General features: G+C 56.8%; 2 protein-coding genes across 5 annotated transcripts in view; one reads left to right on the forward strand and one right to left on the reverse strand.

Annotated features, from left to right (window-relative positions):
• The window catches only part of NTN1 (netrin 1), a 205,247-nt gene extending 191,278 nt beyond the window's left edge, over positions 1-13,969 (forward strand). For both annotated transcript variants that reach the window (XM_070774335.1, XM_019982320.2), the window contains exon 7: positions 10,221-13,969. In XM_070774335.1, coding sequence (XP_070630436.1) covers positions 10,221-10,549 — 329 coding nt within the window. In that variant the 3' untranslated portion in view covers positions 10,550-13,969. The remainder of the gene's footprint in view (positions 1-10,220) is intronic.
• Positions 13,970-19,856: 5,887 nt separating this feature from the next.
• STX8 (syntaxin 8) overlaps positions 19,857-25,517 on the reverse strand; it is a 206,946-nt gene continuing 201,285 nt past the window's right edge. For all 3 annotated transcript variants that reach the window (XM_019982050.2, XM_019982051.2, XM_070774342.1), the window contains one exon: positions 19,857-20,031. In XM_019982050.2, coding sequence (XP_019837609.1) covers positions 19,875-20,031 — 157 coding nt within the window. In that variant the 3' untranslated portion in view covers positions 19,857-19,874. The remainder of the gene's footprint in view (positions 20,032-25,517) is intronic.

Here is a 25,517-nt window from a genome sequence, read left to right on the forward strand (position 1 = left end):
GAGGAAGACTCCACGTTCGCTGTGTGACTTTGGACCAGGCTGGGCCTCAGTTTCCTGGTCTGTCCAGTGGAGGTCGATGAAGGGATGCGCTGGCCTTCCAGGTGTGGCAGGAGGGTGGCCCTGTTGCCATCTCCAAGGAGCAGGGAGGGGTTCATGGCGCCGCTGTCATCGCTGGCCCCCCCACCCCGTCCCGGGGCCACCTCAGTCCTCTGTTGCCCTCTAGGGGAATCGGCTCACCTTGCAAATGCTGAGAAGGCACTCGTGGGCAGGCTCAGGGTGGGGCAGTTGTGCACAAAGATGGGGGTTTTTATTATTTTCGAGTGTGGTAGCATTTCCTGTCAACTTCTCAGGAAAACCTAGCCGAGAGGGGCCCTTCTTTTGTGTAGAACGCTCCCAGTGAGTGTGTGTATGTGCGGAGATGTGTGTCTGTATGCACCCACGAGCATTCCCCATGAAGCCCGCATTCACTCAGTGGCTCCCACATGGGCAGAACGTGTCCATCCCTTCTGGAGTCACTGGCTCTGTGGCTCATTTACCTAGAAGCCCGGGTTCCAGAACCTCAGTCTGTGGAGACAGGATGGCCAGATGACACTGTTCCCAGGGCATTTACAGTGGGGGCTGGCGGGAAAGGCCACCTCTTGACAATGACTTCAGGCTAAGACACCCCTTGGCTTCTACCCCCTGATTCACGTGGAAGGGGGGCCAGCCTGCCCCTGTCACACCACCCTCCCAATCCAGTCTAGATCATAGACTCCTTGGCCAGGGTCTAGCCTATAGTGGGCGTAAGTGGGGCCTGGCCCATCCTCCAGAGAGGGTGTGGAGGGAGGGCTTCCTGGAGGAGGCAGCCCAGGTAATTGGTGCTCACTGGGCAAAGCAAGGCTCCCAGGCAGAGGGAGCAAAGTGTCTGAGCACAGAGACAGGAGCAGGCTGGGGAGATGGGAGGAGAGGGCACATAGGGGTACAGGGGCAGAGGCCAGGGAGGCAGGGAGGCTGGTGAGGGTTCACGTCTGTGTGCAGAAGCCACTCGGAGGCCACCAGAGAGCCAGCCCCACTCACACTGGCACACAGAGGGCTGCCACCCACCTCTGCTTCCCTGGGATTCAGAGGTGGGGGGAGAGGACAGACAGCCCATATTCTGAAAGGTGAGATCATCTCACTTTTGCCAGTTCTTGGAAAAATGATTCGTTCCCAGAAATGTCTATTAGTCACCCCCTTTGTTGAAAGACATTTTGGCACCAGCGGATGGAAAAATCAGAATGCTTTTCATGAGATGATTGGTCTCGCGCCTTCCTCCCGCCATCCCTCAAGGATGATTTCTGAGGATAACAGCTCGAAGCGGAAGTCCTGTTGGCATTTGTGGGGAGGAACTGGGTTTGTGAGGCTGTGTGTGTGTGCGTGTGTGTGCACACATGTGCAGTCTTATGGGCCCCTGGCAGAGGAGAGCCTGGGGACCTGAGTGGACCCTTCCTCCCCCAAGTATTGATACCTTGTCTCTCCTGGGGCGGCAGAAACCCCAGAGATGAGGCCTTGTCAGGCCAGTGACTGTTCCTCCTCTGCAGGCCCCGGATGGGCATCTCACAGTCTTCATTCTCACCCTGGGTGAGTCCTCAAAAACACCTAGGAAGGGAAGGCCTTATGGGATGCTGAGACTCAGCAAGATAAGGAGCGTGCCCAAGACTGGGGCCCCTGAGGCCTGAGATCTTTATGTGCCCTGCCTGCACGCCCCTCCCATGCCAGGATGCTGAGCCTTTGGCAACAGAATGGGTGCTGCCCCTACTTGAGGGTCAAGGGCTGGTTCCCCCCCATGGGACCCCTGACTCTCTCACTCCTGATAAGCCAGAAAGGAGTCTCCATGGGGGAACAGCAGGAGTGGTCACCATGGTGCTTGGGTGATTGTCACCACGGTGGGGGGGCTGTTGGAGATGATGGAGCCAAGATGATGGGCGAGAATGTCGGTGATTCTAGCAGAGGCAGGGTGGTTATGACTACTCAGTGGTGGGCTTGGCTGTGCGGCGGAGGGAGGTCATGGGCAGCTCCATGAGGGAGGAGGGAGGAGACTGAGCTGGCAGTGGAGACGATGCTGGCGGTGGAGGGACTGCAGAAGCCCATGGAGTTGGTGTAGATTACAGGGGGTGCCTGCCGGCTCTCGTCTCGATGCTCAGGCCAGGGATGAGATGTGTGGGGTGATGGGGAGGCCTCATGAGGGACACGGGGCCTCTTGGCAAATGATGGCCTCTGCCCCTCTTCACACCCCCTGCCCTTCCTCATTTCGACCTTGGGGTCAGTGGCTGTTCCTGATCAGGGTCAATCCCTTCAAGGGCCGAACACGGGGCAGGTTATCAACCCTGTTCTGGGGGCCAGGCTCCTGTGTCTGCAGCAGACTGTGACTTCAGGGCTTGGAGCGGGGGTACAGACGTTAGAGGAGCACCCTGGGGGCTGTCCCGCTGAGGGTGGTTAGCCAGGTCCGGATGGCAGCTGGTGGTGATGGCTGGGCAGTCCTCCCCACCTGCCCCAGTACTGTCCCCAGCTCAGAGAGTCAGACGCAGCCCAGCCAGCAGCACGTGGCATGGAGTTTCAGAGGCTCACTGACCCTTCCCGGGGGGCGTGGGTCACTGGCCCCCTGGGGATCCTCCGATTTCCCCAGCCAGATGTGACCTCCCCCCTTGGAGTGCCAGCCCCATATGGAGGCCAGATGTGGAGCTGGGTCGGCATGAGTCAGCCTGAGGTCGCAGAATGCGGGTGACCACTGGGTTGGGCTGGGCGGGCAGCAGGCCCCAGTGACAGCTCGGCAGAAGCCCCTGAGCCCGCAGGGCGCTGCACTGACCGGGGCCTCCTGCCATGCGCTGTGGGGGCAGGAGTGGGCACAGCCCTGCCCGCTACAGCGACTCCCATCCCCACAGACAGGGCCCAGAGCCTAGGCGCCCACCTCTGCCGCCCCCACAGCTGTGGGTGCTGAGGCCTGGCGCTTCCTTTCCTCTGAACGTCCTGTTTTTAGGAAGGAGGTGTGGGTAGGGGAGGGCACCCAGTGAAAGATGTTTCTTCCCATTTCCCAGATGAGACCGAGGGTCGGTAGGGGTGGGGAAAGGTGATATGTCCAAGGCGCCTGGGGACACCAGCCAGCTCCCTACAGGCAGGCAGCACCTGTCTTCTCCGGCTCCTCAGAGACCCGTCTCCAGGATCACAGAGCATGTCCCTCCCCATCCCCGGGCAGGGGTGGGATGGGCACCTCTCCCCAGGGGGATGGATCTCGTGAGTCTTGACGCCCCCCTTCCCTGGGGTCAGAGCCTTAGCATGAGGACCCCAGCACCATTGCTGTTCCCGGGGTCTACCCCCACCTGCTGCTTTACCTGCTTGGCCCAGGCTGCGATGGGAGGGGGTGCACCCAGGGGGTACACACCCTTTGAGCAGCCTGGGTTACTCGTGGGGAGGCAGCTGAGGCCTTAAAAACAGAATAGTTTCTCAAAGGTTCCTAAGGGTCACCCCCAGAATGGGCTCCTCCCCTGGCAGAGCTCTGGTCAGGATCTGCTTTGGTCCCTGTTTCGGGCAACATGGCCCTTTCTCTGGGTGTCCTGGGAGAAGCAGGTTCCATCCTTTGAGGGTGGTTTGATTTTTAGGAGCTGAGTGAGTGTGGTGTTCACAGGGTGACAAGGGACCCAAGTCCCTGCTGGTCGCCCATCCTCCAGGACAGGGCTCTCTGCAGTGTCCTGGGTGTGACCAGGTGGCAGCCTAGTGGGGTTTGCGAGCATGACTGTGGCAGGACTGTGGGTGGGGGGCTCTCAGGTGGGCCCCTCTGAGAAGCAGGTAGGTATTTGCAGCCGGGATGTGAGCCCTGGCGCGTGGGGACCAACTCTCATGCCTGCCTCTTCCCCCAGAGGCTGGAGCCCCAGTGATGATGGGAACTGACCTGCGGGACTTTACAGCAGACAGGCAGCATCCCCACTGTTGCCCTGTGTGTGGTGGGTGGGTTGGTTTGCTGCAGTCAACCTGGGGGGTAGGTGTGGGTGGTGGGGCATCTCCTGAGGCTGTCTGAGGCCCTGGGGGGCAGGGGGCGGGGCTCTGCCATCCTCCAGGATCACATTCTGACAGCTGTGGCGATGCTGTGATGGGGGGGTGGGGTACATTGGATCAGGAGTGGGCTGGGCTGTTACAGTTCCTTCTGATGGGGAGGGGGGCAGCCTTGGTGGGGGGAGGTACTTTCTCCCTTAGGCTGATTGCAGGAGAGACCAGTCTCCGTGATAAGAGTGCCCTGCTCGGGCAGGGCCAGTCCTGGGTCCACTGTCCTGCCTGAGCCTCTTGCAGAAGAGGGTGGCCAGTCTCTTGAGCTCATCTCGCCTGAGGGCTGGGTGTGCCAGGCCATCCCCCTGGGTAACAGGGCCCCTAGCATCCCCAGAGTCTGGTCTTCTGAACCCAGATCTCCTGATGTCCCCTCCTCCAGGGAGCCCTGGGCAATCAGCTCATCCCAGGCCCCCTCACCCCTCTCGCTTCCCAAGAACAGAGCCTAAAAACACCGGGACCCGGCAGGTGAAACTGAGGCCACCTCTGTGTTGGTCTGAGAGAGAGGGGTGCACCGTAACTTCTGCTGAGGGAGGGAAGGATGGAACCTTCCCTAACCCCAAGTTGGGGGGTCCCCATTTTATTCCAGGTCTGAGGTGGGGCCTTGGTGGGTGTGGCAGGAGGTGGCAGCCCCCGGGGTTTTTCTGACCACAGCGCACCTCCAGCCCTCCACCTGATGGGATGCAAACTGGGGGGCTGCTGTGACACCCCATCCACACCCCTTCCGCCCACCCGCCCCTGCTGCAGGTTAGCATCCCCGAGAACAAGGCTGGCCGTGCTTGGCTGCTTCTGACCTTCACAGGGTGGGGTGGGGGGGTGGTGGTGCTGCTGCTGGGAAACATGTGGTCAGAGCTGTGCTTTATGAGAGCAGCTGCAGCTCCTGACACGCTTTCCATACCGGGAGATTTATGGGGCCGCGTGGTTTTAATGGCTTCTGCGGGGCCGGTGTCCTTCCCTGCTTTGTCCTGGCTGCCGTCTTGGAGGCAGATGGGTCTCGGGCTGGCCTGGCCCATCAGGAGGGCACGCTGGGGTGGGGAAGGCCAGGGCTGACCACCCAAGGCTCCTTGGGAGGGGCAGCTGCTGGGAAGCCCCTGGGGACCCCATCTGAGCAGCCCATAAATCGAGGAGACCTCCAGGAGGCAGGAAGCCTCGGTGCAGAGGTGTCCCAAGCTGGTGGGGAGAGGAGGAGAAAGGCCTGCCCCCCTCCCCAGAGCCACAGCCCCAGGCCCCACCAGCAGGTCGTCCACCTCGGCTGGGCCGGCAGATGAACGTGCACCAACTGTGCTTGTCGCTGACCCAGCGGCCATGCTGGGTCCTAGAACCTGGCCTGGCTGGGAGCTTTGACCTCAGCCAGGCATCCCCCAGACCTGCGAGTAGGGGGCGGCAGTCAGCCCAGTGCTGCCTCCTGCCACTGACTGTCCAAGGTGCTGGCAGTGCCCAGTCCTCAGACAGTCTGGAGCTGACCCATCCTTGGTCTCCAGGGTCAGGGCAGGAGCTGGGGACAGAGTGAGGCTTTGAAGGAACCAGGGGCTGCCTTGGGGTGCATGGTTCCCTTTGGAGGAATCTGAGCTTGAGCTCGAGGTGGGACCCCGAGCTCCACTTTTCAGCTCACCCTGGCCAGCTTCCCACTTTCCCAGCACCAGGACCCTGTGGACGTGGAGGCCCCGGGGGAGGAGAGCCAGAGGTCTGCGCCTATGCAAGGACATGTCGGGGCCTCGGGCTGAGCCAGGAATGGGCATGGGCAAGGCCCCTGGCCTGCCTCCTAGCCCGAGGCCTCATGGCTCAGACCAGCCCGATGCTGACCCCTGCCTCCCTGGGCTGGTGCTTACTGCCCTGCTCTCCCTCTCAGAGCCCCAGCCCGCCCTTGAGGGCCAGGGGCAGGCCTCTACCGAGGGACGGAGAGCCATGTGCCCGGTAGCCGGGCGGCAGACTCACGGGCCAGCAGGGGAGATCGGCCCTCTTAAGCCCTGCCCTGGTGGCTGGAGTCAGCTCCTGGAGCACAAGGCCCTCCCGTGAGCCCCGGAGTTGCTGAGGGGGCCCTGTTCCAGCCTGCCTGCTGCCGCACCAGCAGAGCTCTGGGGCCCTGGGGACTTGGAGGCCAGAAGACCAGGTGCAGCCCGGCCCCTGGGACCTGGAGGCCGATTCTACTTTCTCAGGGCCGCACTCTTCCCCTGCTTGCTCTATCCTGCAGGTCCCCACTTCCGTGGTGGTGGGGGGTACCTTTTGGAGCCAGCCTCACCTGCGTCTCCTCGGGGGTTCCTCCCTACACCTGCCTGCTGACTGACTGCACAGGAGCAGAACTGTGGGACCTGTGCAGCTCATCTGCACCGTAGCCCAGCCTGGGAGTGGGCAGACACCAGCAAGTGGGGCACTCCCTTAGTGCTTTAGAGTCCTGCCCCCCACCCCCAGCTCAGTGCCGGGACCCTCACTCTTTATTCGGGGGCGTGCGGGGGGAGGGTCTCGGCAAGCCTCTTATCACCCCAGTCTGATCTCACCATCTGCCTTTCTGAGGGTCGTCTCATCTGCCTCCTTTCTGAATAAGGGGTGGGGGATCCTCCCCGAAGCTCCTTGTTCTGGCCAGTTTAGGACATCGGCACACGGATTGTGGAGCTTAGACGTCCCACGGGGCTGAGGCTAGTTAGCCTGGAGTTAGCGTCGTGTGGGTGTAAAGGACACAGCCTTGGAGACCATGCGCCTCAGTCAGTTCACTCACACAGTCGTGTCTGACTCTTTGTGACCCCATGGAATGCAGCATGCCAGGCTTCCCTGTCCATCACCAACTCCTGGAATTTACTCAAACTCATGTCCATTGAATCAGTGATGCCATCCAACCATCTCATTTTCTATTGTCCCCTTCTCCTCCTGCCTTCAATCTTTCCCAGCATCAGGGCTTTTCCAAGTCTAGTTTTTTCTGTGCGGCTAGGGTGGGCAAGAAGCTGTCCCTGGCCACTGCAACCCCACCCCCCCCCAATTGGGCAGTGCCGTGGGCCCCCAGGAGATGCCGGTTGTTCCTGGCCCCCAGCCAGCAGGGCATCAGAGCTGGTGGTGGCCCCGCGCTGTCTTGAGCCCCGCACGCTCCCCGAGGGGGCCAAGTTGGTCTGCCTGAGGTCACTGTTTCAATGTGTATTTTGAGTATTTTCAGCCGTGTGTGCACCACGGGGACTTGGCCTGTGCACTGCGTGTGCAGCTCATACTTGGTGGGCTGTGTAATATGCGGAGGCGTTGCCAAGGGCAGCGGAAATGTGGACTCTTTCCAGCATAATCACATGAATCTACCACCACCCGCCCCTGCCCTGCCCCCGGCCCATCCCACCCGCTGCCAGGGTGCTGCTGGGCTGGGAGGAGGATGAGGGCCAGCGCTTTGTCCCCATCGACGTGTGTCCACCACCAGGTCCCCCTCCAGGCTGCATCCTCCGTGTTTGGCAGGCTTCCTCCAGGCTGGGGAAGCAGGCTGCCCCAGAGAGAGGGTGGGTGCAGACTAGGGAAGGTGGGGCAGGGGTCTCCAGGCCTCCTGCTGGGAAGGGCCACATCCCTGCAGGTCCAGGGAATGTTGGGCCCCGGGGGCTTGGAGGGCCAGCCCAGGGCCTGACCTTGTCCAGCCGGCTCTCTGGCCTCACAGCCCTCCCCTCCCACCTGGCCCTGAGCTGAGGCCCCGGATCCTGAGTCTCTGATTCCAATGGTTATGAGTTTGCCGGCGCTGCCAGAACAAAGTACCACTGAGGGGCTCAAACAAGAATTTGCTTTCTCCCAGCCTTGCAGGTTGGAAGTACTGGATCAAGGGGTTGTCAGGAGTGGTTACCCCCAAGGCTCTCTCCTTGGCTTGGAGGCAGTCGTCATCTTGTTCTGTCTTCACGTGGTCTTCCCTCAGTGCGTTTCTGTGTCCTGGTCTCTGTGTCCTCATCTTATGAGGACACCAGTCAGATTGGGTTGGGGCCCACCCTTCGAACTTCCTCTTAACTACCTCTTAAAGACCTTATCTCTAAACACTGCCACGTTCTGAGTTACTGGGGGTCAGGACTTGTGTATTAATTTACCGGCAGGGAGCGATACCCAGTTCAGCTCGTAACACCAGCAGATAGGCAAAGCCACCTTCTTTGGGGTGCCTCCGGCAGCATCCTTGTTGGGCTACCTCAGCCCACCCTGGCTGCAGGGCGGGACACTGCAACTGGACCGGGAGTCTGAGGTCCCACACAGGCAGCAGCTGCACCCTGGGGGAAGCTCATTCTGCATTCAGCTCAGTCCTGAGAGGAGGAAGCTGGGGCTCCTGGGGATGCTGGGGGCGGCTCCCCTCCTTTGCTTAGCTGAGGGGCACTCAGTTGCCACGGTGACCTCTGTCTGCACAGTCAAACACACACAGCCCAGCCACTGCTCCAGGCTGGAGGGCTCCCCACCCCCTCCTCCGAGTTCACACTGAGTGTTGAGTCCCTTGGTGACGAAAACATGGAAACGGTTGCCATGGCAGCCATTCTTTGGAGCCCTCAGACTGGAGTGCAAAGTTCAGGATGCCCAGGAACAGCTGAAATGAAAATATGGGAAAATCCGCCACTTGCTTCGCCCCAGAAGGGTGGGATTCGATGGAGGGCCTGGCCATCCGTGCCCCTTCCCATCGTCCTGGGCCAAGTGTGGGCACAGAAGGGGTGTGGGCAGGGCCCGGGGAGTAGCCCCCTGAGACCTTGAGAGAGGCTGGCCAGCATGGGTGAGTGGGCCCAGCACCCGGAGCTAAGAGGGCAGGTGAGACTGCTCGGCCTTCCCTTGGGTGCACGTCTGCGTGGCTCCTGGAGCCACTGAGCCCACCTTGTCTCGGTGTCTTCACCTGTAGAGACAAGCCCCTTTCTCAGCAGGGTTCAGGTCTGCACAGCCGCTAGAAGCTTCAGCCTGACCAGGGGTGGAGGGGCGGGTGCCGGGTTCTGACCATGGGGATGGAGGAGGAGTGCAAGTTTCCTTTGGCTGGACATTAGTCCAGTGTAGACTTCTGCACTTAGCCCTTGGAATGGTATGTGTCCCGTGCACCCAGAATGTTCCTCAGCTAGGCCCTCTGGGGCTCTGGTGACTTGAGATAACCACCCAAAGGGCCCTGCAGTCAGAGTTGTTTGGGAAGCCCACAGCTGTGCAGGCGCACATAATTTGTAGATTAAAGGCTCTGAAAAGTCCCTCAGTAAGAAAACTTTTTGACTTTAACCCACTATTTCACCTAGTGGTTTGAACAAAATCCATCCCCCACCCTTTAAAAATGTTTTTCTCTTATAATATACCTTATATCCTGCAGAAATAGCATCTGTTGACATTCACTAGGGCATTGATTCTTAAAGTGTGTTCCTTGGATCAGCACCATCTGGGAGTTTGTCAGAAGTGTGCCTTCCTGGGCCCCACTCCACAGCTGGTGAATCGGAAATCGGGGCGAGGCCAGTGATGTGTGTGTGACAAGCCGTCCAGGGGATTCTGATGCCTGCCCTAGCTAGAGAGCCCCCATACTCGGGGAAACAGTAGCAGAGAACTGAAAGGGAAGGGAATGGCCTGGGGGCTTGGGGAGGGTCCAGAGGACACGGAGGCCTGGCAGGGATGGGAGGGGATAGTACAAGGACCCTGGACTTCAGAAAAGGTGCTGTGGCCGCCTTGGAGGGCTGTTCAGGGTGCATGGCCCCTGGGCACTGAGACCCCAGTCTGAGATTAGATCAGGAGCAAGGTTGTGTGTCTGGGGGTGTCATGAGGCTTGATGTTAGGTGGTGGGGTCTCTGGAAATGCCCAGGAGGTACTGCCCGCTTTGGTCCACCCCAGTGGCCAGCACTGTGCTCATGGAGGGCACCTGCCCAAACAGCTGGATTCTGCCCAGAATTCATGGGGTGTGGTCAGTTCCTATAGTGTCTTCCTGGACTCTGAGGGGGATTGTCCCCAAAGACAGGGCTGGGTGGCACCTTCAACACAGGCAGGAAGTAAGACTTATCCGAGCAGTGGCCTTGGCCGACGTATCAGCAGGCAGGATTCTAGGGTCAGCTTTGCCTCCACACACCATTCCCCCAGTGGGGCTCCTGCTGCAGTCACCTCCCAGCACTCGATCTCCTATTCCTTCTCCATCAAACAGGCCGCCCCATCCCGGGGCCTCTTGGCGGCAGGAGCCAGGGGGCCCAGGCGGCAGCCGAGGCCCATGCCCTGCCTGTGCTTCCTTGCAGCCGTCCAGATCCACATCCTGAAGGCAGACAAGGCGGGGGACTGGTGGAAGTTCACGGTGAACATCATCTCCGTGTACAAGCAGGGCACCAGCCGCATCCGCCGGGGTGACCAGAACCTGTGGATCCGCTCGCGGGACATCGCCTGCAAGTGCCCGAAAATCAAGCCCCTCAAGAAGTACCTGCTGCTCGGCAACGCGGAGGACTCACCCGACCAGAGCGGCATCGTGGCGGACAAGAGCAGCCTGGTGATCCAGTGGCGGGACACATGGGCGCGGCGGCTGCGCAAGTTCCAGCAGCGCGAGAAGAAGGGCAAGTGCAAGAAGGCCTAGCGCGGAGGCAGCAGCGCGCCGGCGGGCTGGGCCCGGGGGCGGCCACCGCGGCGTGGACTTGGCCCTCGGGGGCTTCCCAGCTGGGGGGAGGGTGGGGGTGGGGCCGGGGCCCTCGGCGGCCCCGCCCCCAGCCCCCTGGGCGGCCAGGCCCCGGAGAATTGAGGACCGAGACTTAGCTACCTCACGGGCTCCCTCCAGAGCAGAGATGCGTTTCCCTGGGGCGGGAGGGCGGCCGGGGCCGGCGCAGGTGGGCAGCAGCGATGGGTAGAGAAGGGCACGTGAGGAGGAGAACTGTGAACCCCCGGGCCCGCAGCCCCAAACAGAAAACCCCGTCTGGTTCTCCTGACCCTTCCTGGGGGATTGCCATAGGAACCCTGGCTGTGACAACTCGGGCTCCTGTCTGCAGCGGCCTGGGGGCACCTGGGGAGGCGGAAGTGGCCTGTCCAGCCAGCCTTCCCCGTGCCTTCTGTGGTCTCCACCTGCCCCCGCCATCCTCCTGGTGGTGGGGGGTGGGGAGGGGTTACAGTCTGTGCAGCCGGAGCAGTGAAGCCCCGTCCTGGTCCTGCCCTGGTCGGGTTGGGGTTGCGGGGGGTGGGTGGGTGTGTGCTTGGCCAGGCTTCTGGACTAGGGACACGCCTGAGAAGCCCACGCCGGGTGGTCGGTCACTGCTCACGCCGGAGCTGCCTGATGGAAGGAGGCATTGCCAACGCAAAACCTCCCAGAGAGTTTCCTTTCTGGAAAGTTGGAAGCAGCCCCTTTATGACATTTTCCAGGGGGCGGGGGGAGGGGGCACTGGCTGGGCTTACGGCAGCGACACTATTTGTGTAATGACGTCAGCTCCCACAAGGCCCCTCAGCAGTGTCAACAGCTGGGAAGGGCCTGGAAGGCAGGCTGCTAAGGCAGTTGGGCCTGGCGGGGTTGGGGGGTGGGAGTGGGGATCGGCTCTGCTGGCTCAGGGAGGCGTGGGAGTGCCCGAGTCGCGGCTGGCAGGGCTGGAACCATTAGGGTCCCAGGTACCAGGGAAGCCTTGACCACTTCCTGCTGGGCCCTCGCTCCTGGCTCCCCAAGGAGTGGACAGAGGAGGCTTCCCGCCACCATCCTGGTATGGCCTGGGTGGCACCTTACCCCCTCCTCTCTGTCGGCCCGCTAGAGGGGTCAGGCTCCCTTTCCAAAGCTTCCGAGAGATACCGTCTCCAAGCTGGCAGCCCTAAATCAATCCAGGTCTGATGGCCTCACACAGGACCTGTGCCCAGGGGCCCCCACCCCGCTAGCCGGCACTCTGAATTCAAGGCCTGGCTCCTCTCAGTCAGGAAATTGGTTTCATCTTCCCTGCTGGAGTTTGGCTGCTCAGAAGGGTCACACCAAGTATGAAGCTCGGGCCCTCCTGGTCTGGCTTTCCTCTGCTTCCACCTGCGTCGCCACTGCCCCATTTACCGAGCACCTGCTGTGTGCCAGGCACTTTACCCCGTAACCTCACACTATCTTCATGACAGCCCCGTGAGACAGGGGTCCTCACCGGGCACTGTAACCCCTCCTCGGTTCCCTCGCAGGCTGTGGGGGGTGCTTCTGGGTGAGTCACCTGCGAGATGCTGGCCCTGGTGATGGCATCTGGCCTGGAGAACAGACGTCAGGAACTGGGGACTGGGATGGGCACAGTCACATCTTGAGAGGTGACAGCCAGGGCGGTGCGTGAGGCTGGTGTATACTCACTCCAGGTTCCAGGCAGGCAGGCCGTGGCTGGTCCTAAGGTGTAGGCAGAAAGGAACCCTGGAGGGGTTCCAGAGGTGCTCCCAGGGGCAGGGGCAGGACAGAATGGGCCTGGGGAGGCGTAACTGTGCTGCCTGACTCCAAGCCCAAGGCTGGAAGTGTAGGGCCCTCTCCACACAGTTGGCCCTCCACCGCCGCTGCCCCAGTGTGGTTTGGGTGTGTTTTGTCGGCTCACAGTCCACGAGAGTCTCTGTCCTGTGTGGGTAGTCGTCCTGTTTCTGTCCACACCAGCCTGGCTTCTCTGCTTTGCCCAGGAGGGCATGGCAGCCCTGCCAGCTCCTACTCCAGGCCCAAGTCTCGGCCCCCGTTGTGAGGGGTACTTGCACTGGTGGCCTCTGCGGCCAGCAGCCCGCCAGGCAGCGATGCATCTTGCTTTAAATTCAGCCAGTCTCGCCCTCTGGCTCAGCATCCTGAGAGCAGAGCAGCCTGGCCTCTGGGGAATGTCGGGGCCACCAGTCAGCCTGGGGGGAGGGGAATTCGGGGGGGGGGGTCAGTCCTGGCAGGTGGCCTTCCCCACCCAGCCAGAACCCAGCCCACTGCTCCTCTGAATCCAGCCACCAATTCGGGAGGCCCCCCCCCCTTGGGAAAACACCCCTCTTCTTCCCTCGCCCATCCCCCCGGGTAGAAATGGAAATAGGAATTGAGGTTCCGGTTTGTACAGTTAGGAAAGGATGTAAAATGGAACTAGATTTTGAAGAGTGTATTAACCAGAGTTGTGATATGTAGGTGTTTGAAGAAAAACATACCAGATTAGTCTTTTTTTTTTTTTTTTAAGGAGATTTCTAAGTTGTCCTTTTTCTTACCTGCTGGGGGGTCTGGAGCCCCTGACAGCGGGGTCCCTGCCTTTCTGACACACAGTAATGCTAAGGATTGGGGTGGAGGGAAGGAAGAAGGATGAGGGGGCTGCCCCCTGGACTCACCTGCAGCTTGGCTTCTGTCCTGAGCAAAGCAAGGTGAGAGGCAAGTCCTGGTGGTAAAGTGGGAGGGCCCCCCGCAGCCCAAGCTGGGGGCGCTGGGAGCTGCCCCAAGGTCTCTGGTACTCACCTAGCACTCTGCCCCCAGAGTAACCGCAGGAAATGGGTACAGCCTGTCTTGGGTTAACCCCAGGCTGGAGACTGAAATCAAGGAGAGACCCCTCGGGGTCAGGAGATGGTCCCTTTAGGCAACTGAAAAATGTTTGGGTCTCACTGCTCAAAGGAAGACTGGAGAGTGGATGAACTAAACCCATGGATGGGGTTACTGGGCCACGGTTCATGGCCATAGCCAAGTCGTACCCTAAGGGTATTGAAGTGTGTACTTGTAGGGCCTCGCCCCTGTCAGAATCAAGCCAGTCCTGCTCCCTGTGTCACTGAACGTGGCTCCACCTCCCCACGCCCCCCTGCGTTCTGGAGTTCTGTTCGCTCAGAATTGTAAATGTTTAGTTGTGACCATGACATATTGTTTGGGTCAGTGTTCCTTTCCAATGCATACTAATATATTATGGTTATTATATATGAATATATTTAATGACATGGAAAAAGTTGTGGATTTTTTAAGTTTTTTCTTTTTTTTTTTTGGTTAGAGTTGTAATGGACCCAGATGGAACTTGTAACGTGGGCCCCACATGATAGAACTAAATTCAGATATCAATTAAATAAACTCTTGTACACTGTTCTCTGTCTCCCAGTCTTTATTGGTGGTCTGATCTAGGGGTGGTCAGCCTGCTGGGTGAGAGGCTGGCGAGTCTTCAGGCCATTTAAGGAATATGGCTTCTGGTCTAAGAGCTCCCAGCAAGACAAACCTGAGACCAAGGCCCCGTGATGCTCTAGAGCGACAGTGCCCAAACTTTCTGGCACCAGGGACCGGTTTCAGGGAAGACGGTTTCTCTACGGGCTGGGGAGACCGTGGATGGTTTCAGGGTGACTCAAGGGCATTATATCTATTGTGCACTTTATTATTACATCAGCTCCACCTCAGGTCATCAGGCGTTAGATCCTGGAGACTGGGGGCCCCGGGGATAAGCCAGAGCCTACCTTTGCTCTTCCCCATCTGACTCAGAACTGGCAAGTGGAGTTACTGCCCTTCATGTAACCAGTTTCTTCTATTTGAGTAGAGGGGAGACTCGCCGGCAAAGACAGCAGGGTCAGTGACACTGGAGAATGTTCTCAAGCCGTCGTGTCGCTAACGCTTCGTGAGGTGCAGGGATGGGGCCGGGGCCAGCACCACCAGGAGCTGAGCTCACTGGGTTTCTGGGAGGCTATATTTAAACTTCCAAATGGTTGCGATTTCTCTATTAAACAAACAATTCAGTCATTAGGAACATTTGTGTTGCCATGCAAAGTGGAACCGATCGTCACCAGGAAGCTGTAATTTCTGCACCCAGCTGTTTTGAAGACAAGTCTCAACGACACAGACTCATCCTTCCCCTGTATGGCACGGAAGGCCCTTCCCCCTGCATGATCAGGCTGGGAGGCCATGAGCTGCTGCTCAGGAAGGACTAAGGGCTTCCCAGGGTGCACCAGTGATAAAGAACCTCCTGCCAATGCAGGAGACATATGAGACACGGGTTCAATCCCTGGGTTGGGACTATCCCCTGGAGAAGAGCATGGCAACCCACTCCAGTACTCTTGACTGGAGAAGCCCATGGACAGAGCCTGGAAGGCTGCAGTCCATGGGGTCTGAAGCAACTTAGCACACACGCAGGAAGGAATAAGGCCCGTCCTGCCTCCTCAAGGGCTGTGGACATGGGAGCTGTGCTCTCAGAACAGGGGTCAAAGCCAGCACAGGTGGTTGCAGGGCTGGTCCCTGGTGTAAGCCCCGTCATAAGGGCAGCACTGACACCCCGTGGCAGAGACAGGATACAGGTCTCAAGTGGCCGGACAGGCCAAGGGGAAAGCGAGGCTTTTCTGCGGCTTTGGGCTCCCCTCAAAGCCAGTCAGACCCAGCTGGACCATTTGCCGGATTTAAGACATCTGCCGAACTCAGTGCAGGAAATCAGCCGGCTCCCTGTGGAGCACTGACCCAAGGTGGTTGGAAAAGTCCATTTTAGAGACTGAAATGCTGAGGAACAAGGAAACAGAGATTCCCATCAGGCACTTGGGGGCCAGCAGAGTTCAGTCCAAAGCCCAGACCCTGCTGGATGAGAGCTCCCCAGGGTCTGGCTGAGGAGGCGCCCACATTTCTAAAGGCCTCCCCCACGCCTCCACCTGCCAGGGCCAGAGACAGCACTGTGGACGGGGGTCGCCCACTCACAGTAGAGACACACCTGAGTTTCAGATTCTGTTGAACACAGCTCTGTCCATGTTAAGACTAAATAAAGATGTATAAGAAATACACCAAGAAAACCTAGGTGTGAAAGACAGCCAGCCCATGTGAGAAATACAGCAATGAATTAATCCACCCAAATACTGTATCAAAGTGGAGACTCGACCAGAGCATCCCACCCCCACCCTCATGTCAAGGTGGATGTGGGCGTACAGGTGGCAAGGGCCCTGCCTCCAGCCCACCCAGCAATCACCCCTTTCTTGCCCTGGGGGCCCAGGATGCAGATATTGTACAAAAGTTTCTAAATCCCTTCTTTTCTATGCACTTTTTTATTTAAGTGGCTGGGATCACAGGTGGGAACCCCCCGCCACAATTAAGTCTGTCAGTGTTTGGGGGAAAAAAAAAAGTGGAGACTCGCCAGGCCAGCAAGTCTGGTCTGCAAAGACGCAGATGCCTTCTGTTACTGCAGGCAGTTGGGAGGAACTCTGAGGCCATAAGAAGCAATGAAAGGAAAGAGGAGCCTTGGCCCACTTTTCAAAAGAAGGGGGGAAAAACTGCACTTACCTTCAGCAGGGCTAGGTTAGAAAACCCAGCTAGATAAAAGATGACCTTGAACTAGTCTATGCCAAGAGACAGGGAGTACCAGCCACAGGCCAGCCGGCAGTTTTCAGAGGACGGGTTAGGAGAGAACCCAACACTTCTCAAAGCAGGATGGTCTGGAGTCCTGCAGGAGCCCCGTGGAAGGAGGGTCCAGGGCTTTGCCAGGAGCAGGTGTCCTGGGGCTACTGAAAACTAAGCTTTAGTTACAGTTGTTGATAATCATGAGGCTTCAACAGGACAAAAGTACCAGTTGTAACTAGGTACCCGGATTTCTTGACATGGTACACCTTGCCTGGAAAATTCCATGGACAAAGGAGCCTGGCAGACCACAGTCCATGGGGTCACAAAGAATCGGACACAACTGAGCGACTAAATAACAAGAGCCTTTAAATGCTTATGATTAGTAAATGATCAGTTCAGTTCAACAATACTTATGCTGTTGTTTGAATAAAGTTACTTTCATTGAAAATGCACCCAAGGTGATGGGGTCTCACCGCTCTTTCTATGCTGAGAGCTGTAGCTGTTCATGCCACCCATCCAGAGCCCTTAAGCCACCCCGGGACCTGGTCCTGATGCTTCTGTGGGGCGTGGGGAGGGGAGGGGGCAAACCAGGTCTGGCCAAACCCAACTGGAAAAGGCCACGTGACTGCACCGTGTGTCCTGATGCAGCAGAGCCTAAGTGGCTCCACCCAGCCACTTGAGATGCCTTGCCAATTTCAGGCTGCCCTTCAGTTCAGAGTGGGGTGGGTGTCTCCCATGAGAAGCCCACCCTGAGGAAGCCAGGGTACAGGGGAGCCTCCCTGCCCGGCACTGCTCCAGGCCTGGATGACAGATCCCATGGTCTCAACCAACTAGCTTCTTCCGCCCACCCCGTCCCTGGGTCCAGAGAAGTGAAGCCACTGGTCCCATGACAGTAGTGCGGGGGCCGGGCCTTGAGCGCGCTCAGCCGGGAGGACAGAGGCCGCTGTGTGAGGACCTGGGCTCCACGCTTGGCTCGGAAAGGCCTTCCCCGTGTGGCTCAGCCAGGCCGCCGGGGCTCTGGCTCAAAGATGCCTTATGAGTTGCTGAGGCTCCATGCTGAGCAAGTCAAGAGGAGGTGAGAAAGTCAAACAGGCCTTAAATGCCACCTCCCATGAGCCCCGAAATGGGAGACTCCAAGGAGACGCTGTTTATACAGATTTGGGGTTTAGTACAAGATGGGTGGATTCTTGCTCTTCCATGGGGCATCCATTGGCAACCGCCCCACCCCCCGCCCACAGGGAAAATGCCTCCAGGGCACCTTAAGGTCCAAACCGCCTCCCGCCCCCGGCAGTCCAGCCTGGCCCCTCTGCTGGTGTCTTGGCCTTGACGCAAGCGCGCCTCCATGGCCTCTCCTCCGCTACCCTGTCCTGATCCCTACAGTGGGGCTCCCACTCACGGCTGCCCTGCTCCCCGCCCTCAGGTCCCCACTCTGAACGTGGCTTCCAGGGCCTCACCAGGTCTGCACGGGCTTGCCGCCCAGGAGGTCAGTGGGCAGCGGGGCCAGTCAGACAGGAGAGCCGCTGCTGTGCCCCGGCTCACTCTCACATCCTCATGACAGTGAGGTTGGGTTGGAGAGGATGCCTGAGCCCTGGACACGGAGACCACCTGGCCCAGCGGGTGTAGACTATGCTGAACCGCTCTGGGCACTCTGTGCCGACACGGGCTGACTCACCTGGTCCTCATGGCAGCTCTGGAAGCAGAAGACCGTCTTCTCTCCATTGCCTAGAGGAGGAAACGCAGGCCCAGACAGCATCTGGCCTGTGGTCACACAGCTGACGAGCAGTGTGTTGGTCACTGGGGCTGTCCCTTCCCAGTTCAGGCTCTCAGTCTTCTGGGCACTTCCAGGTCCCCTTGCTGAGCAGAGCAGGTGACAGTCAGGCCAGTGAGCTAGCTGTGAGCAGAGCTGACGGCTTCCCTCCTGGGCAGAGCGTTTCACGGCTGGTGCGAGGGTGTCCAGAGTCCCCTTTCTTCTGCCAGAGCCATGGGGCTGTCCCCTGGGCCTGGGCCTGGGCCCCCAGCTGACCTGCGTGGACGAGCAGCAGTGGGGAGGCCCTGACACTGGGACGGATCTAGGTTGTCGGGATTTGGGGGGGTTGTGACTGCAACACTGTCCTGGCTAACACGGAGCCGAGTCCAGGTACGGCCCAGGCAGGCCAGGTCCAGGGCTAGACCGCCTCCCGGGAGAGTGCCGTGTGTCACCATCACACACACAGCAGGTGGGCGTGGGACTGCCCAGGTGGCCTGGAAGTGACCCAGCCCCTTGAGGGGAGAGCTGGAAGAAAGAAGGTCACCCACCCTTTGCAGTGACTTACAGGAGACCAAGCGCAGAGCCAGGGCTCCACTGATGGAGGCCCAGGTCTTCCCTGCTCACTGCCATCTCAGGTCTCGGGGTCCCAGTAGATAAAGCTGTGCCAGGGGCACATAGCCCTCCCATGCCTGTCTTGTAGTCTCTAGGGAATCCCCAGGAGACCCCCCCCCACCTCAAAACTCCCCTCCAACACACCTGATCTGGCCTCTTCCAGTGAAATTTTGTGCTTGGAAACCACCCTAATTTTTCTATCACCAACCCCAATTCTTTCTCCTTGAGCCATGGATGGCAAAGCAAGGCCTGGCAGCCCAGCCTGCCTTCTGACAGCCAAGGAGAAGGGCATGAAGCTTGGCCCTCCGCCCCTTCCCACCCGATCCACCGCTGCCCTTGAGGGCCTGGCACCCCGCTCAAGGTCTAGCCCATCTGTCTGCCCTCATCATCACACATGCATTGTATACATGTGTGCAATGCGTGCAGTGCACACTCATACACACGCAAGGTTGTCACAGCTGGTTTGCTGTTGTTCAGTTGCTAAGTCGTGTCTGACTCTCTGCAACCCCCAGGACTGCAGCACGCCAGGCTTCTCTGTCCTTCACTATCTCCCTGAATTTTCTCAAACTCATGTCCACTGAGTCAGTGATGCCATCCAAACATCTCATTCTCTGTCACCGCCTTCTTCTCCTGCTCTCAATCTTTCCCAGCATCAGGGTCTTTTCCAATGAGTCGACTCTTTGCATCAGGTCAGGGTCAGTTTAGAAGCCAGAGAAAGGCCCTGTTCTGACTGCAGAATCGTACCTTTCTTTGAACCCTACGTGGTACTTTCCCGCTTGATCATTCCCGTCTCCCTGCCTGGTTCATCAGACTTGATTCCGCTGCCGATTGAGATGCATCAGCTTCGGAAAAGTGGTTTACTACGTCAAGGGAGGAAAAAAGCATGTGATTCTGGGTCCAAAGGTAGTTCCCAAAGTAGAGTCCAGAGACGCTTCACCACTAGGAGTGGCAAGCTTGGGGGGGAAGGGGGGCAGTTACACAGAGCCCTGCCTGCATTACAGCTCCTTCCTCCCTCCAAGACACACGTGGCCTTGGCTGCTCGCTGGTCTCCCATGTGGGCATGTGACTGCCCAGAGCAGACCAGACATGCCAGGTTACAAACTGCCAAGAATTCAGTTGGAATTCAGCATCATCCCACAGGTGGCCCGGGACACTGAAGGGGTGGCCGGAATCCACTGGCAGCCAAGGGGCAGTGACCGCTGAGGGACCTTGGGCTAGCACCCCAATGACCAAGGCAGAACCCCAAAAGCCATCCTGCACGATACCTCAGCAGAGGCACCACCCGGTTTGTTTTTGCTGAAGTGACGCACGGCGAGGTCAGAACTTTGGGGGAATTTATTGAGAGTGGCTTTTGGGTACCAAGAGGAAGCTCGGCTTTACTCCATCTCTGGCAGGTGTCCTGGTTGGTGGCCCCTTGAAGGCCACTACTTGGTCGGCCAGACTGCAACTACCACGATGGCCACGAGCAGCAGTAAAATCACCATTATCATCCCTGAAAAACAGAAGCGTGCAAGACCCCCTGTAATGCTTTCCACCAGCAGAGCCTCACCTCTCCCATCAAGTATCTTCTGAGACAGCGGGGCGGTTCTCCAGGGAGCCCCAGTGTGTGTCAGGGGTGTCAGCAGCCTCTGGCTTCGCAGGCAGGAGGGAGGGGCTCCAGGGACCCCAAAGGGCTGCCATCTCGCCACTTGAAGAATTGTGCCGGCCAAGTGCCCGTGCTCCTGACCAGGTGGGGCCTCCCCATTCAGCCCCCCTTGCTCTGGCTTCTGTGTGCAACTTGGCCATGTTTTGTGTCCTAATTAATGAGGGTGTGATAAAGCAAAGGGCTTTAGAGTTCACAAAGAAATACTGACTCTAGAATCCATTTTCTCCCCATCCACACAGCTTGGCCTTTTCTTCTTGGGCTGAAGAAACTTATGTCTTTCATCTGGAAAGAATTCTGAAAGAGGGACCTCTGCTTTACTTTTTTTTTAATATTAATATTCTCTAGTTTTACTTCAACTTTTTGGCTGGGGACCACCATGTACTCCCGGCCAGTCTGCTCCCTGCGTCCAGCCAAGGCCACCCCGCCTCCCTTGGTTCACACATCTGGACCTACCACTGCCTACTCCTTCAAAGCAGATGAAGAGCGAGGGGCCAGGAGGACTCAGCCCATTTACGCGACGCCCTCACCACCTTCCATGCTGACTTCTCCTGTGGGCAATAGGTGCTTCCTTCACCCTGGAGGCCAGCATGGCGGTGGCACGCCAGAGACACGGCACGGCACGGCTGTGACAGAGCAGGCGCTGAGAAATGAAGGATCCCTGAGCCACTGAGGCTCCGAGAGGGGAGTGAGGAGCAGATGAGATGAGACAGAGAAAACGCTCTACAAACTACCGGGAGTCAGGGGTCACGTGGCCGTCTGGCCCACCAGGACTGCCCACCGCAGGCTGAGGAGCTGTTTTGGCAAAGGTCAGGGTTCCGAGCGTTCAGCAACTTATTGTCTCCTAGGAAGCCACTAACATGCTCTTGATCTTATTAACTAGATAACCACTGGCCACATCTGGCTTCAGGAGCTAAAGAGCCACATGTGGCCGATGGCTACTCTACTGGACAAAAACAATACAGGACAGACATCTCCATCATTGTAGCAGGTCCCACTGGGCAAAATGGACATACTGTGTGGAGCTCCGATTATTTCATTCACTGCCATTTATTTCCACACATAACCGTTGAACTGACGAAGGACTGAATAGCTGCTCAATGCGTTTTCAACACTCATGCCACACTTGGGCAGCTCCCCACGGGGGGAATTCTGCTCTCTTCTTGAGTTGCTGTTGTTAAATTGTATTTTGGGGGGAAATTGTCCATTTTTTCCTGAGTATCCAAAATTACTGGCATAAGGCTATTCATTAGACTCTCCTATAATTTTAGCACGACACCTGTCTCAGTCCTTTTTATTTCTCACATCACCTGGTTGTGCATTTTCCGCCCCCAACCTTGCCACAAATGAGCCTTTTTATGAACCTTTTCCGAGAACAAGTTTGACTTTGCTGATCACTTCTCATTGATTAATTTCTCCATTTACTTTTATTAATCCTACAATTCAGACTTTCTTTGGATTTAGTTTGTTGGTTTTTTTTTCCTTGAACTTCTTTACTTGAAAGTTAATTCATTTTCCACTTTCCTCTAAATAGTACCATTCTAAACCTACAAGTTTTGATATAAAATAATTTCATTGTTGCTAGTTTCTAAGTTCTATTATTTATTTATTTGCTGCCCTGTGTGGCATGTGGGATCTTAGTTCTCCAGGCAGAGCTCAAACCCGTGTCCCCTGCAGTGGAAGCACGGAGTCTTAATCACTGAACCACCAGGGAATTCCCTCTAAATTCTAAACATTTAACAATTTTCAACAATGTCTTCTTTGGCCCAGTGATTATTTAGAAGTGATTTTAAGATTTCCAATTTTACTGAAACAAGCTTATCGAAATGCACTTCTTAAAAATTCTGAGACAATGATGGTGGTGGGGGTTTTAGTTGCTGAGTTGTGTCCGACTCATGAGACCCCATGGACTGCAGCCCACCGGGTTCCTCTGACAATGATACATGTACTATATTTTGGTGTGAAAACATTTGTGATTTCTGTGAGTGGCAAAATCGCAAGCACGATTAGTTCTGCTGTGGTTTGCTGCCTACCTTCTTAATTGAAGAAAAGAAATGGCAACGCTCAATCAGAGGTTTGTGAAGATAAGAATGTTTTCCCATCCAAGCTCATGGACTCCCTGAATTCTATCCACAGGTGCCCAGGGTTCGATGTAATTCAGTCTGAGTAAATTTTAAAACCAACCCAAGTAAGCACAGCATGCTCATGGTTTTAAATACTGAGGAAGGAGTAGCAAGTTCACGGCAGGCTTCCCTGTCACCTCCCTGTGACAGTGGGTGCACTTTTTCTAACACACCTTCTTTCTCAATGAATCGAGAGGAGAACACCTCCTCTTGAGGATCTATGATTTTTTTTTTTTCTCCCGTCTTCACAAAACCCAAGCCTCGACATCAGGGGTCTGCAAACTGTGGCCCATGGGCCATATCTGGCTTGTGGCCTGTTTTTGTACAACCCATGAGCTAAGAGTGGTTTTCATACTTTGAAAGGGTTGTCAAAAGAGAAACAGGAGATGTGACGCACTGTCTGTGGTCTGCAAAGCCCAGCGCGCTTACTGTCTGGCCTTTTACGGTATCTGCGGACCCTGCTCTGTCACTGCGGCCGACGATGACCTCAGGGGCTGGGCTCTGGCTCTCTCTCCACTTCTTTCATCTGTGCATTTCCTTTCTTCCTTGTATTAATAAACGCAGCCATCCATTAACACTCGAGGGGGTGGTGTAATAGTTCATCTAGCATTTCAAGATGCTTGTAGCAAGGGTGGGTGGGTGTGTGTACGTATGTATATGTGTGTGACTATTATCTCAGTTCATCTTGCCAGAACCAGAAGAACACATTTTTTCATTCATTTCTCCCTCCAGAAACATCTTCAGGTTGACCAAAGCCTCCACTTGGGCAGGAATCCCACTACTTCTTGGCTGGGAAAAAGGTTTATATTGTACAACGTCTTTCCTTAAAAAATAATGGAAATGGAGGAAGCAGACAGACCGATGGGAAGTGGCAGGACAATTTCTGGCCCTCTCAAGCCCAGGCTCATCCTGAAGATGAGGGGGAGGACTGCATTTTTTGAGGAAAGAGGAGAAAATGGGCTGAGTGGTAGCTGAGGAAGAAGCCATGCCACCAACACTCATCCAGAACCGGAGCTGGGCGGCCACATGGACCTGAGAGGCTGCCCCTGTGGCTCCGGTCTGGACCGAGGCTGCGATGGCCCAGAGGAGAGGCTCACAAATGGCCCCGAATTTTTAAATCAGGGTGGTTATGGGTAAAGCAGAACAAGTGATGAGGACCGAGGAGTCAAGAACAATAACAGGCTGGGAAGGAGAAAGCACACATCTGGTTTGAGTTTCCATGCATGAAGCCTGCAGTCCAAGGGGAGCGGCCTCGGGCATCCGTCGTCACCAGCATCTCCTGCTTGGGTCACTGCGGGAACTGACCTGCTGCTCCTTTTACCTGATCCTTTCCCCTTGAGTGAACTGGAATGGAAATCAGATCAGGCTGCTTCCTGGCTCAAAACTGTCTAATGGCTTAAAATCCACACACTTCATGGTGTTTGAAGACCCTGCGCCATCTGCCCCAGGACCCCTGAAGCCACACCCTGCACCTGTCCTCAGGCCACCCTGGCCTCCGGGTCTTCCCACGGGCCCTGTGCCCTGCCTCCTGGCCTGGACCCCTGCTGTCCTGAGGGCACTCTCTCCTGGCACCCCTGGCCTAGTGAATTCCTGCTCATCTTCCAAAACTCAGCATCAGTTTCTGGGCCTTGAGGAACCACTTCATGACCTGCAGTGGACCTTGTCCTCTGTCTCTGCAGTGAACCTTCTTAAACTATGATTTAGGTCCTCGGTTAATTACTCTTTGCCTCCACCATCACCACGGGAGCATCCATGGCAGGGCCTTTGCCCTGTGGGTTCACCACCACGTCCCCAGTGCCTGGAGCAGGGCCTGGCACACAAAAGAGGCATGAGATGTTCTTCTTTCTATAAATGAATGGGGACCTCCCTGGTGGTCCGGTGGCTAGGACTCTGCGCTCCCAACGCAGGCGGCCTGGGTTCAATCCCAGGTGAGGGAACTAGATCCCACATGCCACAATGAAGACCCAGCACAGACAAATAAATAAGTATTTCCACGAAACTAAAAGACACTTGCTTCTGGGAAGACAAGCTATGACAAACCTAGACAGCATATTAAAAAGCAGAGACATCACTTTGCTGACAAAGGTCCATCTAGTCAAAGCTATGGTTTTCCAGTAGTCATGTATGGATGTGAGAGTTGGACCATAAAGAAGGCTAAGCGCTGAAGAATTGATGCTTTCGTACTGTGGTGCTGGAGAAGACTCTTGAGAGTCCCCTGGACTGCAAGGAGATCAAATCAATCCACCCTAAAGGAAATCAACCCCGAATATTCATTGGAAGGACTGATGCTGAAGCTGAAGCTCCAAAACTTTGGCCATCTGATGTGAAGAGCCGACTCACTGGAAAAGACTCTGATGCTGGGAAAGACTGAGGGCAGGAGAAGAAGGGGTGACAAAGGATGAGACAGTTGGATGGCATCATCAACTCAACAGACATGAATCTGAGCAAACGCTAAGAGATGGTGAAGGGCAGAGAAGCCTGGAGTGCTGCAGTCCACAGGGTTGCAAAGAGTTGGACATGACTGAGCAACTGAAGAACAACTAAATATTTTTTAAAAAAGGAATAAATGCATTGAGTATCTGGAAGGAACAAGAAGAGCCAATGAGAAGGACACTGAAGGGACAGACAACAGGGAGAGAGGAGCTGGGAAGATGCGTCAAGGAGGCTGAGAGACATACTCCCAAAGATGCTCGACCCCAATTGCAAACCCTGCAGCCACACCAGGAGGGTGGAGGAGAGCCTGTCCCCGGGGCCTTGGAGATGGTTCACAGCGCGGCAGGAGCAGAGGGCGGGAGCTGTCAGAACCATCACCAACACAGCGATTCCTCTGTCAGCTGCCACTTTCTCACAGAAACCGGGTTCTACAGATGGTGCCACAGGACAGGTGCGACAAGGTTCCCCAAGGCCCGTGAAGAAAGAAAACGGGCTTCGCCAGCTGACATCATAGATGGCAACTCGATAAGACGTGATACACTGGGTTCTAATCCAAAGATGAAAAGGGGGGCTTGGAGAGCAACGACAAATAAGATGCTGACATGTCCAACCCTTTCAGAGCAAAACAGGGCTCCTCCGGATAAGAGGCTTCCAGCAGGCTTAAGTAAACTGGGGTGCCCCCAAGGTCGATGGAGGAAGTCATTCTAAGGTGGTGAGTGACAGTGATAAGCCAACTGAGGCCTCGTAGATTCTTTGGGGTCAAAGAGTAGATATTTACAA

Source organism: Bos indicus, chromosome 19 (assembly GCF_029378745.1).
Source record: "Bos indicus isolate NIAB-ARS_2022 breed Sahiwal x Tharparkar chromosome 19, NIAB-ARS_B.indTharparkar_mat_pri_1.0, whole genome shotgun sequence".
NCBI lineage: Eukaryota > Metazoa > Chordata > Mammalia > Artiodactyla > Bovidae > Bos > Bos indicus.